This window comes from Oncorhynchus mykiss, chromosome 7 (assembly GCF_013265735.2).
Source record: "Oncorhynchus mykiss isolate Arlee chromosome 7, USDA_OmykA_1.1, whole genome shotgun sequence".
NCBI classification, from domain to species: domain Eukaryota; kingdom Metazoa; phylum Chordata; class Actinopteri; order Salmoniformes; family Salmonidae; genus Oncorhynchus; species Oncorhynchus mykiss.
Window position 1 is genome coordinate 61,849,796 of NC_048571.1, and position 15,000 is coordinate 61,864,795.

The window sequence follows — 15,000 nt, forward strand, 5'->3', positions numbered from 1 at the left end:
TAATTGACTCTGAGATCCACTAAAGAGATTGCAGGTCTTTGCTCTCATTTCTCATTTCAGATTCACTAGATATAATTCAAGCCACGGGCATCAAGCCTCGCGCCCTCAAATCAATATCTGTCTCAGCGGCAGCAGATACTTTTAACAATGTTTGAACAATAGCTGAAGCCCAACACTCTTAAATCACTCCCCTCTGTGTTAGTGCATGTGAAAGGCATTCACACGGGATTTCTGCAATTCTACTTCTGACTAAATACATTGTTGTTCGCAGTCCATAAGATCTGTCATCTGATTACCAATTAGCCAATAGCGTCAAATGTTCTAGGAGCTAAATTGCTGCATTTGTTTTTTGCCGCCCGATGTTTTTCAACTGCAATTTTATACGGAGAAAAACTATAACGATAGTGGAAACCATAATCTTCATTATCATCGCCATCATCAGAGTCTTTCGGGAAAAAGTCACTGCTGTAGGTTTTTGATTAGTTTGATTTTTGATTGGCCACCACATGATGCAGATGGGGCTTGAAGACGAGAGGGGTCATTTGAGAGCCTCTCCCCGTTATCATAAAACATTATCACGGCTATTCTATTCTACCAACATATTTAGCCAAGCCATGGCTGGGCTGGGCCTAGCTGTTGAAGAGCAGGGGGAGCAGGATAATAATGATCTATTCAACTGTCTGCTCCCTGATGCATTTGGACTCTTCTGGCTGTGACCTTGAAAAGCACACCACTGCTGGAGCGACCCCCCTGAGCCTTACCCCACACAGGGTAGTGGCTTGGACACCAGCCGCTTAAGAGGAAAAACAATCTCGTCTCATTCATAAACATACCATCTCTCTGTGCTCGTGGGGAAAGCCTGGCAGACTCAAGGGCAGACAGAGGAGCTGTGCTGATGGAGCTGTGAGCTCTCATATTCTTTCCTTTAGTATGCAGGGGGTGCTGAGTACATGTGTAGGGTGAGAGTAGATGCGTTAGTGTAGACTAGAGAGTGTGATTGGACATGGAGCTTTAGAAATGATCGGTCAATAAAATATAGTCTGCAGTGGAGAGAATGCACGAGTTTCTTTACTGAAACGTATACCACATTTAGACAGATACTAATTGACTTGGTATGAAAAAGACCAATGTCATTATTATGCAGTCATACACTGAGTATACAAAACATTAAGAATCAAATCAAACTTTATTTGTCACATAAAAGTGTAGACCTTACCGCAAAATGTTTACTTACAAGCCCTTACCCAACAGTAAAGTAAAGTAGAGTAAAGTAAAGTAAAACGTTCTAAAAAGTAACACAAAATAACAATAACGAGGATATATACACCTGCTCTTCCCATGACATGAACTGACCAGATGAATCCAGGTGAAATGTATGATTGATGTCATAAAACCACTTCAAATCGGTGTAGATTTTTAATTTAATTTCATTGACAGATGAATTGTGTATGTGTGCTATTCAGAGGGTGAATGGACAAGACAAACTACGTAAGTGTCTTTGAATGGGGTATGGTAGTACAGTAGGTTCCAGTCACACCGGTTTGACTCAACAGTTTCCCCGTGTGCATCAAGGATGGTCCACCACCCAATGAACATCCAGCCAACTTGACAGCTGTGGGAAGCATTGGAGTCACCATGGGCCAGCATCCCTGTGGAACGCTTTCGACATCTTGTAGAGTTCATGCCCCAACGAATTGAGGCTGTTCTGAAGGCAAAAGGCAGGGGGTGCAACTCAATATTAGGAAGGTGTTCTTAATGTTTTGTCTCTCAGTGTATATCTCTCTCAGTGTATATTTTACTTAACTGGGTAAGGGCTATAGTGCATTACAGGTGAAAGTCTGTCTTTGGTCCTTTGGCCTTGATCTTGTTTGATGATGGTTCTGTTTCATGTTAAAAATAGTCACCTATTTGTAGCTCACTATAACCCCCTTTCTTTTCACGCTGTTGTGGAAGACATGTCCTTTGATAGGCTATCACTCATGACATCAGATGAATAACTCATCCAGTCTGCTGTACTTAGGGGGTAGCTAGAGGACTGCTGAAGTTGCCTGGAGCCACTCCAGACATGGGAGAGCTATAGGCGGGCACAAGCACAGTGTCACACAGCCCTTCATTTCTCCCTGGTAACAATGGAACGTTTATAGAAGAGTTAATAAAGCACAGAGAGAAGCCCTGATGGACACAAAGATGCAGTAGATGGTAGAGCAAATGGTGGTTAAAGAGTGTACATTGTTATTACTGTGGGCCCAGCCACTGGCATCAGAACAGCCTGCAATGTGGATGTGATTTGAGCTGCAGCCTGCAGCTGGCCGACTTGGAGAGAAATGCAATGTTCCATTCCATCATCATAACAATCACCCTCCTCCTCCTCCTTATCATCCCCTCCATCTGAGCTAAACACTGCAGTTGGAGAGAGAGAGAGACTGAGAGAGAGAGAGCGAGAGAAAGAGAGTGAGACAGAGAGAAAGAGAGAGACAGAGAGAGAGACAGAGAGAGAGAAAGAGAGCAAGACAGAGAGAAAAGAGAGAGAGAGACAGAGAGAGAGACAGAGAGAGAGAAAGACACAGAGACAGAGAGAGAGACAGCTAGGAGCACTAGCCTCATCACATTGCTCTCTGTAGAGGCCTTGATACTGGCTGTGTCTGGATGAAGGGATGCATCAAGAGGGATGGATTCAGACAGGGGGGAGAAGATTGGTTTTGTTGTACTCACAGTGTAGAGTTAGTTTGATTCTGACAGGGGGAGGAGATTGGTTTTGTTGTACTCACAGTGTAGAGTTCGTTTGTCACTTTCACCAGCTCCTCATGCATCTGAATCCCAATGTCCTTACTCTGAAAAACAAGGGGTTGGAAAACAGTTAGGGCCAATGCACATCAATCAATGTACTGTCATTTATTAACAAATAGCTAAAATTGCGATGAATATCCTGTACCAACAAACTGATAGGCAAAGTTTTTCAGTGTGTGGGTGGTGATGAGACACTGTCTGGACCGATTTGAATCTTGACAGCACTTTAAGAAGGTGTACAGTACAGAGAGAGACACCCTGAGAATGAGCATAGAGTATAAAGATGTGATGGATGGACAGAAACATACATCATTGCAAAAGAGAGACTTCCAGCCAGACCAGCCAGTGGAACACAATCAACCACTAGTAGTGAATTAACTACTTCCCCTCTGGCCTCGCTCTCTCTGTCTGAAGAGTGCTGGAGTTCCACCCCTCTCCGTGGGCTATGTTTAGCCTCTGATGTTTATGTGCTGATTGTTAAAGCTGCTGTTTAGTTGTGGTGCTTGATGAGTAAATGTCCCATCCCTCACCTCATAAACGGCCACTTCTGGTCTGTACTGAGTGGATGGGGAAACACCCCTATCAGCAGTTATAGTGTTACCAATTACTTGCCTATATGATGTGGTCACACACAATCATGCAGTTCATTGAGGTCTTTCCATTTCTCATGCAAGTAGATGACATCAGTAATGACTTGAGCTGAGAAAAGGCACAATGAGCTGTTTCATCTTTCCCTGGTGTCAACCAATGTCCAGACTGTCATTCTGTCATGTCATGAACAGTGTTGTTTTTCAAAAGGAGCCTTGAGAAATATGCTGTAACTGATGGAAACTTGACGTGTCAATGACATTGAGTTCTTCTAACAGCTTTCAAGATGGACCAGGACTCTGAGTCATGTGTTTTTATTAGGTACACCACCCCGTTCACGAAAATGGTTCACTCCTACAGACGGTGAGTGACGTGGCCATGGCAGACTGGCACTGAAGCATTCAGTTACTGTTGGATTGAACGTTAGAATGGGCAAAACGAGTGACCTAAGTGACTTGATCGTCTGTGCCAGATACTGTTCCAGTATCTCAGAAACGGCCTGCTTCCTTTTCACGTACGACAGTGTCTAGGGTTTTACAGAGAATGGTGCGACTAACAAAAACATCCAGTCAGCGGCAGTCCTGTGGGTGAAAACAGCTCATTGATGAGAGGTCGAAGGAGAATGGCAAGAATCATGCATGCTAACAGGCGGGCCACAAACAGACAAATAACGAAGCAGTACAACAGTGGTGGGTGTGCAGAACGGCATCTCGGAACGCCAACTCGTCGGTCCTTGTCACGGACGGGCTACTGCCACAGACGACCACACCGGGTTCCACTCCTATCAGCTAAAAACAAGAAGAAGCTGCTCCAGTGATCACCAACACTGGACAATTGAGGAGTGTAAACACATTGCCTGGTCCGACAAATCCATGCTGATGGCAGAGTCAGGATTTGGTGTAAGCAGCGTGAGTCCATGATGCCATCCTGTCTGGAGTCAACGCTACAGGTTGGTGGTGTAACGGTGTGGGGAATGTTTTCCTGGCACACTGCAGCATTTACAGCCATCCCACACAACCTAGCTAGTGATGATGAGACTGGGAACACACCTGGTATTGTGGGAGCTCAGTGAGAGAAGGTCATTGCTAGTATGGCTGTACGTGTGACAGAAAGCAATCTGTTCCTAGATTGAGACTACAGGGGTGTGTGAATCCACCCACACCACACATTACTGTATTCACAGAAAACGAAGTAGGCACACAAAGGAAATAACACCTTTACTAACTTCACAGAAGTATGACTGACTAACCTTTTCTCAGAAAAGTTTTTCTAGAGCAGAGACCATGAGTAATTACTCTCTAAAACTCTATCTCACGCCTAACAGTATCTTTCATTACTACCCTCACACATATATAGGACATTTCACACTCTCATATTGTCCCCAAAGCCTCCACTGTCTAAGAGTCCCTACTGTTCCAGACCCTAGCTTTGTGTATATTGAAACTGATATATGGTCCCTATACGTCCATGTCTGCTAGGATTTATGGTTCTGCCTGCTAAGGTGGCCCTCTGTGGACATAAATCATAGTGGAGGGTAATACTGTGGGATCGATAGTCAGCAGCGCTGCTACTCTCTGACTCTACAGCACAGAGCCAAGCACCAGGACTAATCTCTAAACACACACAGGCCTCACACACACACACACACACACACGCACATGCACGTAAGCTTGCACGCAGGCACACACACACCCTTTTCATACTTGAACGCACATCATCTATTTTTGTATGGGATTCGCCAAACAGGTTTAACCATAACAACCAAGCCCTAACATACGCAGGCTGACGACGAGTACAAATTGGAACGTGAAATCAATCACGGAGGGAGGGGCTCATAGCAGCAGGAGGGGCCAGCTGAGATGGAATTTTCTGAGCTTTGGACAATACTGGTGTCTCTCTCCACCCTTTAAAATATACTGAGAAAAGATGGAGAGAAAGAAGTAGCCAAATTGTTATTTTACCTTCATCATCAGACCTCCCAGGGAGTACAGTCGTGGCCAAAAGTTTTGAGAATGACACAAATATGAATTTCCACAAAGTTTGCTGCTTCAGTGTCTTTAGACATTTTGTCAGATGTTACTACGGAATACTGAAGTATAATTACAAGCATTTCATAAGTGTCAAAGGCTTTTATTGACAATTACATGAAGTTGATGCAAAGAGTCAATATTTGCAGTGTTGACCCTTCTTTTTCAAGACCTCTGCAATCTCCCCTGGCATGCTGTCAATTAACTTCTGGGCCACATCCTGACTGACGGCAGCCCATTCTTGCATAATCAATGCTTGGAGTTTGTCAGAATATGTGGGTTTTTGTTTGTCCACCCGCCTCTTGAGGATTGACCTCAAGTTCTCAATGGGATTAAGGTCTGGGGAGTTTCCTGGCCATGGACCCAAAATATATGTTTTGTTCCCCGAGCCACTTAGTTATCACTTTTGCCATATGGCAAGGTGCTCCATCATGCTGGAAAAGGCATTGTTCATCACCAAACTGTTCCTGGATGGTTGGGTGAAGTTGCTCTCAGAGGATGTGTTGGTACCATTCTTTATTCATGGATGCTTTACTGTTGGCATGACACAGGACTGATGGTAGAGCTCACCTTGTCTTCTCCAGACAAGCTTTTTTCCGGATGCCCCAATCAATTGGAAAGGGGATTCATCAGAGAAAATGACTTTAGCCCAGTCCTCAGCAGTCCAATCCCTGTACCTTTTCCAGAATATCAGTCGGTCCCTGATGTTTTTCCTGGAGAGAAGTGGCTTCTTTGCGGCCATTCTTGACACCAGGCCAGCCTCCAAAAGTCTTCGCCTCGCTGTGTGTGCAGCTACACTTACACCTGCCTGCTGCCATTCCACAGACGGAGGTATATAATGTGCTGACACACAGGTCACATGGAACTGACGGAGGTATACAATGTGCTGACTGACACACAGGTCACATGGAACAGACGGAGGTATATAATGTGCTGACACACAGGTCACATGGAACTGACGGAGGTATACAATGTGCTGACTGACACACAGGTCACATGGAACCGACGGAGGTATATAATGTGCTGACACACAGGTCACATGGAACCGACAGAGGTATATAATGTGCTGACACACAGGTCAGCTGGTAATGTAGCTGCTCAAAAAACAGCACTGCTCACAGTCTCACTGTAACCTACCATCAATCTGTACACCGAAGTTGGAGTACGGAAAGGATGAAGGCAAATAGCTTTCTTTCAGACTCATTTCAAAAGGCCTGGTTTGAAAGCTGGTTTGAATGCGGTTCTAACCAAAAGAAACCAATGAGGCCTGGTATTAATTGTGTATGATCACGACATGCTGTCCATTACTGCTAAGCAAACTCACACAAAAAGCCAGAGCTCTTTTGTATCTTTGCCTCTGACCACATTGGCACTGGTGAAAAGGAAAGGTGTAAACAGAGGGACAGACAGACGGACGGACAGAGGGATGACTGACGTATTAACTGACCTTCTTGAAGAGGCGGATGACGTCCTCGCTGATCTGGGCGAGGCGGACGATAACGTTGTTGGTATAGATGTCATTGAGGGTGGCGTGGTCCCTGCTCTCTCTCCTGGTCTGGTTCAGTACCAGGTACCAGCAGTTCACACTGGACAGCAGGTGCTGGTCCTTCCTGAACACAACACAGAGAGGAGGTGACGTTAGAGGGATTAGTAATGCGTGTTAATGTAACATACAGCACATACATGCCATTTGTCTCTGCTTTTATCATTTCAATATTTATAAGGCCTACTATCTGATTAGGGTGTCTATTCAACAGACAACAGACCAAAAGTGATGGTCAGAGCAAATCTCTGAACTCCCGCAGAAGGTTGATGACTTGCCATTAAGTTAAGCATAGCCCATCCCCAGTAAATGTGAGTGAGTACGTTGCCCACGGTTGCTCTGGGTTGACAACACCCACACGTGCATTGTGTTTTTCTCTTTGACAGCTTTTGTTGGAAAAGCTGAGGGCTACTAAATGAGGGCTACTAAATGAGGGCTACTAAGGCTGATTGCTGTTCACACTAAACAATACAGCTGCTGCGTGATCCCATTGTTGGCTGACTGCAGAGACAACCACAGTGACATTACACATCACAGCCCTCTCTCTCGGCCTGTCTCTCCCGACTTTCTCTCCATCTCTCTACCTCTCTCCCACCAACCCTATCTCTCTTCCTCTCTCCATCCTTCCCTCCCTCACTCCCCCTCTCTATCTCGATCCCTCTACAGTGATGGCACTAGGCCAGAACAGACGCCATGAGTTTATCTTGCAGCGCTCCAGTCTGACAAGGCATTGATTGTTTAATTCCTTAACGCTGGTAACCATAATGACCCTGAGAGGCATGGGCTCTGACTGAAGCCTAATCCACTTTCACTGCATCCCCCTCCAGTGTAGTCTCTCTCTCTCTCTCTCTCTCTCTCTCTCTCTCTCTCTCTCTCTCTCTCTCTCTCTCTCTCTCTCTCTCTCTCTCTCTCTCTCTCTCTCTCTCTCTCTCTCTCTCTCTCTCTCTCTCTCTCTCTCTCTCTCTCTCTCTCTCTCTCTCTCTCTCTCTCTCTCTCTCTCTCTCTCTCTCTCTCTCTCTCTCTCTCTCTCTCTCTCTCTCTCTCTCTCTCTCTCTCTCTCTCTCTCTCTCTCTCTCTCTCTGGGAGTGATTGGTGCATGCTGGGAATTGTTTGAGTGAAGGAGTGCGTGTGTTGTGGAGAGTTAGATATTCACAACTTTCTTTCGGTTTGCTATTTCTTGGTGGCATTTTTTTGGTTTTCTTCTGCGCATGTGTGGTAGAATTAAGTTTTTTGTTTTTCGTATCGAAATTACCCTGATTTTGGCGGGGATGGCAGCCCGAATGGGGATGCCGTCCCTGTCACTTCGGCACGGCTTTAGGTGTGTTACTGAAGCTACTGTCACGGTGGAGGAGTTTCTGGTCGCCGTAGGAGAGAAGGTAGGCTATGAGAATATTGCTTATGCATCCCGGATGAATAAAGCTGTGGTGGTATTTCTTAAAGAAGAGTGTCTGGTTGATCGGATGGTTGAGCATGGTGTAATTCTTAAAGGAATGTTTATTCAAGTTACGCCGCTTTTTTCTCCGTCAACAAGGGTAACAATTTCAAATGTACCACCGTTTATTCCAAATGAGCTGTTGGAGCGCGAGTTATTGCGCTTTGGGAAGTTCGCCAGTTCAATTAAGGTTGTTCCGTTGGGTTGCAAACACCCGGGGTTGAAACAGGTCATGTCATTTCGGCGACAGGTGTTTATGTTTTTGGATTCACCGGAGCAGACTTTAGAGTTATCGTTTAAAGTCAAGTATGACAATAGATTGTATATGGCTTATGCTAGTACGGGTAGTCAACAGTGTTTTGAGTGTGGGGATGTTGGTCATAAGCGACATGCTTGCCCGAAAAGGGAGAAGGCCGAGGGAGGGGCGCAGGTGGTCATCGTAACGCCTGGGCCCACTGATGTAGTGAGAGGTGGGCCGACAGCGGCAGAGCAGCCACAAGCACCTGGTGCTGAGGAACAAGTTATCCGTGTTGAGGGCACGGGGTTGCAACTTGTATTAGAGGGAAATGTTATGCTACAGAAAAGTATTGTTGTAGAAGGTAAGGATGTATCTGAAGAGCCAGTTCCTCAGACTGGTGAGCAGGTGCCCAGTATGAGTGCTGGGGTAAAGGAGGGGGTTCATGTGGAGCTAGGCTCCCAGGTAGTGGAGGAGATGCCCATTGTGAGTAACGGGGTACAGGACGGGATTCATGTGGAGCTAGGCTCCCAGGTAGCGGAGGAGATGCCCACTACGAGTGCTGGGGTTCATGTAGAGCTAGGCTCCCAGGTAGTGGAGGAGATGCACACTACGAGTGATGAGGTTCAGGAGGGTTTTCATGTGGAGCTAGGCTCCCAGGTAGTGGAGGAGATGCCCACTACGAGTGCTGGGGTTCATGTAGAGCTAGGCTCCCAGGTAGTGGAGGAGATGCCCACTACGAGTAATGAGGTACAGGAGGGTTTTCATGTGGAGCTAAGCTCCAAGGTAGTAGAGGAGATGCCCACTACGAGTGCTGGGGTTCATGTGGAGCTAGGCTCCCAGTTAGTGGAGGAGATGCCCACTATGAGTAGTGATGTTCAGGTGGGGCTAGTCTCCCAGGTAGTGGAGGAGATGCCTGGTATGAGTGATGAGGTGCAAGTGGGGAGTGTTGAAAGGGATGTGGTAGAGGGGAGTCAGTTGTCTGTGGTCTCAGCTGAGGATCAGGAGAATGATATGGATATCTCTTTAGATATTACAACTGCTGGCGAGGACTCAGTCTATGATCTAGAGGAGGTAAATGAGTTTTTGGATCAGACTTTTGGGAAATCTGTCAAATTGGCAGATTATTTTGATGTTGATAAGTTTGTGAGGTCAGCTGTGATGTTACAGAAGACGGTGGGGTTAGACCAATTGAGTGAGAAGAAGCGGTTTCGCTTGAGGAAATTTATTACTGCTGTTTCAGCAGCAAAAGGTGGTGGGAAACGTGGTCAGGTTAAGAGAAGAAAGAAAAATAATGATGATGATCATGCTTCATAGGGTGTCTTTTTTCTCGTTGGTTTCTTTGTGGTTTCTTCTGCTTTTCTTTTCTCTTTTCTATATGGAGGTACTTAAGGGTAGGTTCTCTCAATATGAATGGGGGAAGGGACAGGAATAAGAGGGCTTGGGTATTAGAAGTAATAAAACAGAAAAGGCTTAATGTAGTTTTCGTACAGGAGACACACAGTGATGAGGAAAATGAGGTTGACTGGGGTATGTGGTGGGAGGGGCAGCATGTACTCAGTCATGGTACTAATTTCAGTGCTGGGGTGGCAATCTTTTTTTCCTCAGGTTTAGGGGTGACTGTGGTATCTACAACAGAGATTGTCAAGGGTCGGGTTTTATTGGTCAAGGTGGATGTTATGGGGTTTCTGTTTGTTTTTTTGAATGTTTATGCTCCGAATGAGGGTACAGAGCGTATTGCTATGTTTGATAAAATAAAGGAAACCTTAAGACAGTGTGATCAAGAGGGGTGTATGGTTTTAGGGGGTGACTGGAACTGTACAGTGGATTTTACTGTTGATCGCACCGCTGAAGAACCTCACCTGCGGTCAGCCACTTACCTGTCTGGCCTATTAACTGAGTTTGAGCTTTCTGATGTGTGGAGAGTAAGGAATGCAAAAGTTAGGCAGTACACATGGCTAAAAATTAATGAAGGTCGTGTCAGTGCAGCGAGGTTAGACAGGTTGTATGTATCTGATCACTACTGTAGTAGGGTTGGAAAGTGTGCCATTACTCCTGTGGGTTTCTCTGATCATCATATTGTTACTGTTGATATTCACTTCCTGTCCACGACGGTCATCGCCTTACTGGTATTTTAATGTTAAATTGTTACATGATGTCATGTTTTGTGACAGGTTTTTGTTGTTTTGGGAAAAATGGAGGGGTATAAAAGGGAATTTGGAGTCCTTGAGACAATGGTGGGAGGTTGGGAAGGCCCAAATACGAGTTTTTTGTCAACAGTATACTGCTCTGTCTCAAATTGAGGTTAAAGAGACTATCAAGGCCCTTGAACAGGACATTAAATCTACTGAATTGAAGCTGCTCACTCAGAACGACCCTGGACTAGTCATGAACTTACAGGACAAGGGACATGAACTGAGGTCGTTTCTGCATGAAAGAGTGAAGGGTGCCTTGATTAGGTCTCGTTTCGCTTCCCTCAAGGATATGGATGCTCCTAGCGCTTTTTTTTTCAACCTAGGACAGTCGAAATTTCAACGCAAACAGATGGTCTGCCTTCGTCTCCCTGATGGGAAGGTGACCACGAATGATATTGAAATGCGTCAACATGCCGTGGATTTTTACTCATCCCTTTATAAGGCGGAGGATTGTGACTCTTTATGTACTGAACAGTTGTTACACGGTCTTCCTCAATTGGGACCTGAGCAGAGAGTCGCATTGGACGCTGATATTACACTGCAAGAGCTGTCCACAGCAGTTATGCAGCTCTCAACAGGCCGAGCCCCTGGTATCGATGGTTTACCATCTGAGTTTTATAAGCACTTTTGGGGGTCTATTGGGGAGGATTTTTATGAAGTGCTGTGTGAATCTTTTCATGAGGGTTCTCTTCCTGTATCCTGTCAACGTGCGGTGCTTTCACTGTTGCCAAAAAAGGGGGATTTGGCTCTCATAAAAAATTGGAGACCTGTTGCCTTGCTGTGCGCAGAATACAAAATTGTTTCTAAATGTCTCTCAAACAGGTTGAAAGAGTATCTGGGATTGTTGATCCACAAGGACCAGTCCTACTGTGTACCTGATCGCTCTATTGTTGACAACTTGTTTCTGATAAGAGATGTTTTAGACATTTGTAAACTGTCTGATGTAAATGTGGGTTTACTTTCGTTGGATCAGGAGAAGGCTTTTGATCGTGTGGACCACCAGTACTTGTTTAAAACAATGAAAGCCTTTGGGTTTGGGGATGTTTTTCTGTCTTGGGTGAATTTACTGTATGCTGGAGCCTCGTGTATGGTGAAGGTTGGTGGTGGTTTGAGTTGCCCCATCCCTGTTGAAAGGGGCATCAGGCAGGGATGCCCAATTTCAGGGCAGTTATATAGTCTGGCGATTGAACCAATGCTTTGTTTTTTAAGAGCGAAGCTTACTGGTTTCTCTGTGCCAGGTGTAATGAAGGGTCCCACGATAGCACTGTCTGCGTATGCAGATGACGTGATCGTTTTTATTACAGGGGGTGAGGATGTTAAGGTTCTCTCAAACACTTTAAAGGTGTATGAGGGGGCCTCCTCAGCTAGAGTCAATTGGGGAAAGAGTGAAGCGCTGTGGGCAGGTCAGCTTCAGATGGGGTCTGCTCCACGGTTACCAGGGGGGCTTCAGTGGGGCAGAGATGGAATGAAGACTTTGGGAGTTTTTCTAGGCTCCGATGTCTTTCAGAAAAATAACTGGGAGGGTGTAGTGGAGAAAGTGTGTGCCAGACTGTCAAGGTGGAAATGGGTGTTGCCCCAGCTGTCCTATAGGGGACGGGTCCTGGTAGCTAATAATCTTGCTGCTTCTACCCCGTGGCACAGACTAATGATTTTACAGCCACCAAAGGGTCTGATACAAGAGCTCCAGAGGACCCTTGTCAATTTCTTCTGGTCTGGACAACACTGGATCAAAGCTGCAGCCCTGTATCTGCCACTGCACGAGGGTGGGCAAGGCCTGATGGACATTTCCTCTAGGATCACGGCTTTCCGGCTCCAAGCAGCCCAGAGATTGTTGTACAGAGACTGTTCTAGCTGGGTCGAAACAGCTTTTTGAAGAGCCTCTTTTTCATAACACTGCCATCCAGTCCCGTGTTCTGGGTTCAGCTAGTCTACGTTCATGCCTATTAGGCGTGGGGTGTACCAAGCTGGGTCATCTGATGTGGAGCAGGAGCAGATTGGAGGAGCTGAGAGAAAGAGCGGGGATCCGATCATCTCGCCTACTGAGGAAGGTCGTCGATGAGGTCTGCGACTCCTTGCCAGTGCTTCATCTGCAGTATGTGACTGACATTTCCAATTCTGATCGGTGGAAGGAGAGTCTGGATTATGTGTTCCCTGCACTGATTGTTAGTGCTGCGATGGGGGCATTTGAGGAGGACGCGGGATGCTGCTTTCCTTCGATACCCCAGAGCTGGGGGAGTTCAAGGAGGTGGGAAAGAAGGCTATGTACAGAACATGTGTGAAGGTGTCCCATGCCTCTTCCCTGGAAGGGGTAAAATCGATGAGGTGGGCGGATGTGCTTGGTCCAGGTGCTTCTCCAAAAGGCTGTTGGCGATCATTATATAAACTGCCTATTGATAAGAGGACAGCTGACCTCCAATGGAGGATAATACATGGAGCTATAGCCACCAACATGCATCTGGTACACCTGGACCCTACTGTTGGGGAGGGGTGTCCATTCTGTGCTGAGGATGAATCTCTGGCACATCTGTTTTTACTGTGTCCCAGGTTGGTTGGGATGATTGAACTGATCACTGATTGGTTCTCAACGTTGGGAGAGGTTTTCTCTTCCCAACTGTATATATTTGGGCCAAAGTACAGGTTCAGTCAAAAGGGTGTAGTTGTGTTGCTTAATTTTGTGTTAGGGGCAGCAAAATTAGCGATATGGAAGACCCGAAAGAACAGCATTCGGGGACAGGGGTCTGTGGATGTGGTGGGAATGCTGGAGGGAATGTTGGCAGCGAGACTAAGGGTTGAGTTTGCCTATTATAAACTTGTCAACAATATTGATCTGTTTTTGAGTATATGGGGTATTCAGAGGCTGTTGTGTTTAGTTACTGTGGAGGAGGAATTGGAGTTGTGTTTTTAATTGATGTGTAACTGTGGTTTTGTATGAGTATTTATTGTGTGGTGGGCCCCCAGACCCAATAAAGAGTATTTAAAACTCTCTCTCTCTCTCTCTCTCTCTCTCTCTCTCACACACACACACACACACACACACACACACACACACACCCCTGTCCCTCCGTCTAAACCCTATCTCAACATTAATCAATCAACAAACTCTGGGGAAAAGGACAAAGAGGAGAGAGGGGTCTGAGGCAGAGTGAGAGAGATAGCAGGATAGGGTTTCACTGAGCCGGGGTGAAAACTGCACATGTAATTACTGCAAAGAAACGGGATGAGCGCTAACATCAAAGGCTCCCCTCTACAGAGAGCTTCCGCAATATTAATCACTTCTAATGAAGCTGATATCTGTCTGTTCCAGAGTGCTGCTACCATTATTCTCCCACTTACCCCCACAGCAAGACACCACAATGTACACAGTTGACATACAGTCATATGGTTCTACCACAGCCATACATACTGACAGTCTATGACTGGTGAGATGCTAATGCAGGTCAACTCAGCTGAGCCAAGATTAATCTCACCATTTGAGGAAGAGGAAGAAGGATGCTTGCTGTGAAGAAGAAGTTGGGCAGAGAATCATATTATACTTTGAAAGCAAGAATTCAGACTTCTGCATTTGAAAAGGTCGGATTGAGCATTGTCCATCTGATCACGGTTTAAAAATGACTTTTACAGGGGGACTTTGTCAGGGAAGCAAGTCAAACACGTTGATTTGGAATAGAGAGGAATCGGAGAAGTAATAGTCCAATAAACCCAAATTACAGTATGGGCCAGTCCAATAATCAAGAGGTCACTAGTAATAATGGGACGATTAAATTGAACTTTGCGTTGCTATGGCAAAGGGATTAACAGTCTCAGATAGACTAGACATTAGGCCTGTAGGTGACTCTCTAACCACAATACAAACTCACTGGGGTGAAACATGTTCTCCTTGTCTTCTGGGATGGCCTATTTTCTGTCTCGGCACCTTATTATGTCATCACCTTATTCTCAACCAGTTCTGGTTGAGTCACCTATCTGGCTACGAGAGCTGCAGCTCCTCGCTGTATAATTGGTGTTTGTGGATGAGGCCTGAGATGCTTAATCACAACCAGGCTCACAAACACACACTTCTCTCTCTCTCCACACTCCCAGTCTCTCTCTCTCCCCACTCCCAGTCTCTCTCTCTCCCCACTCCCAGTCTCTCTCTCTCCCCACTCCCAGTCTCTCTCTCTCCCCACTCCCAGTCTCTCTCTCCCCACTCCCAG

The 15,000-nt window shown here is 45.9% G+C and overlaps 1 protein-coding gene across 2 annotated transcripts in view; it reads right to left on the reverse strand.

The window, feature by feature from the left end:
• Window positions 1-15,000, reverse strand: part of LOC110528991 (SLIT-ROBO Rho GTPase-activating protein 3) — a 120,462-nt gene that overhangs the window by 49,118 nt on the left and 56,344 nt on the right. For both annotated transcript variants that reach the window (XM_036983710.1, XM_036983709.1), the window contains exons 3-4: window positions 6,850-7,012; window positions 2,769-2,831 (exon numbers count right to left, since the gene is read on the reverse strand). In XM_036983710.1, the coding sequence (XP_036839605.1) occupies window positions 2,769-2,831; window positions 6,850-7,012 (226 nt within the window). The remainder of the gene's footprint in view (window positions 1-2,768; window positions 2,832-6,849; window positions 7,013-15,000) is intronic.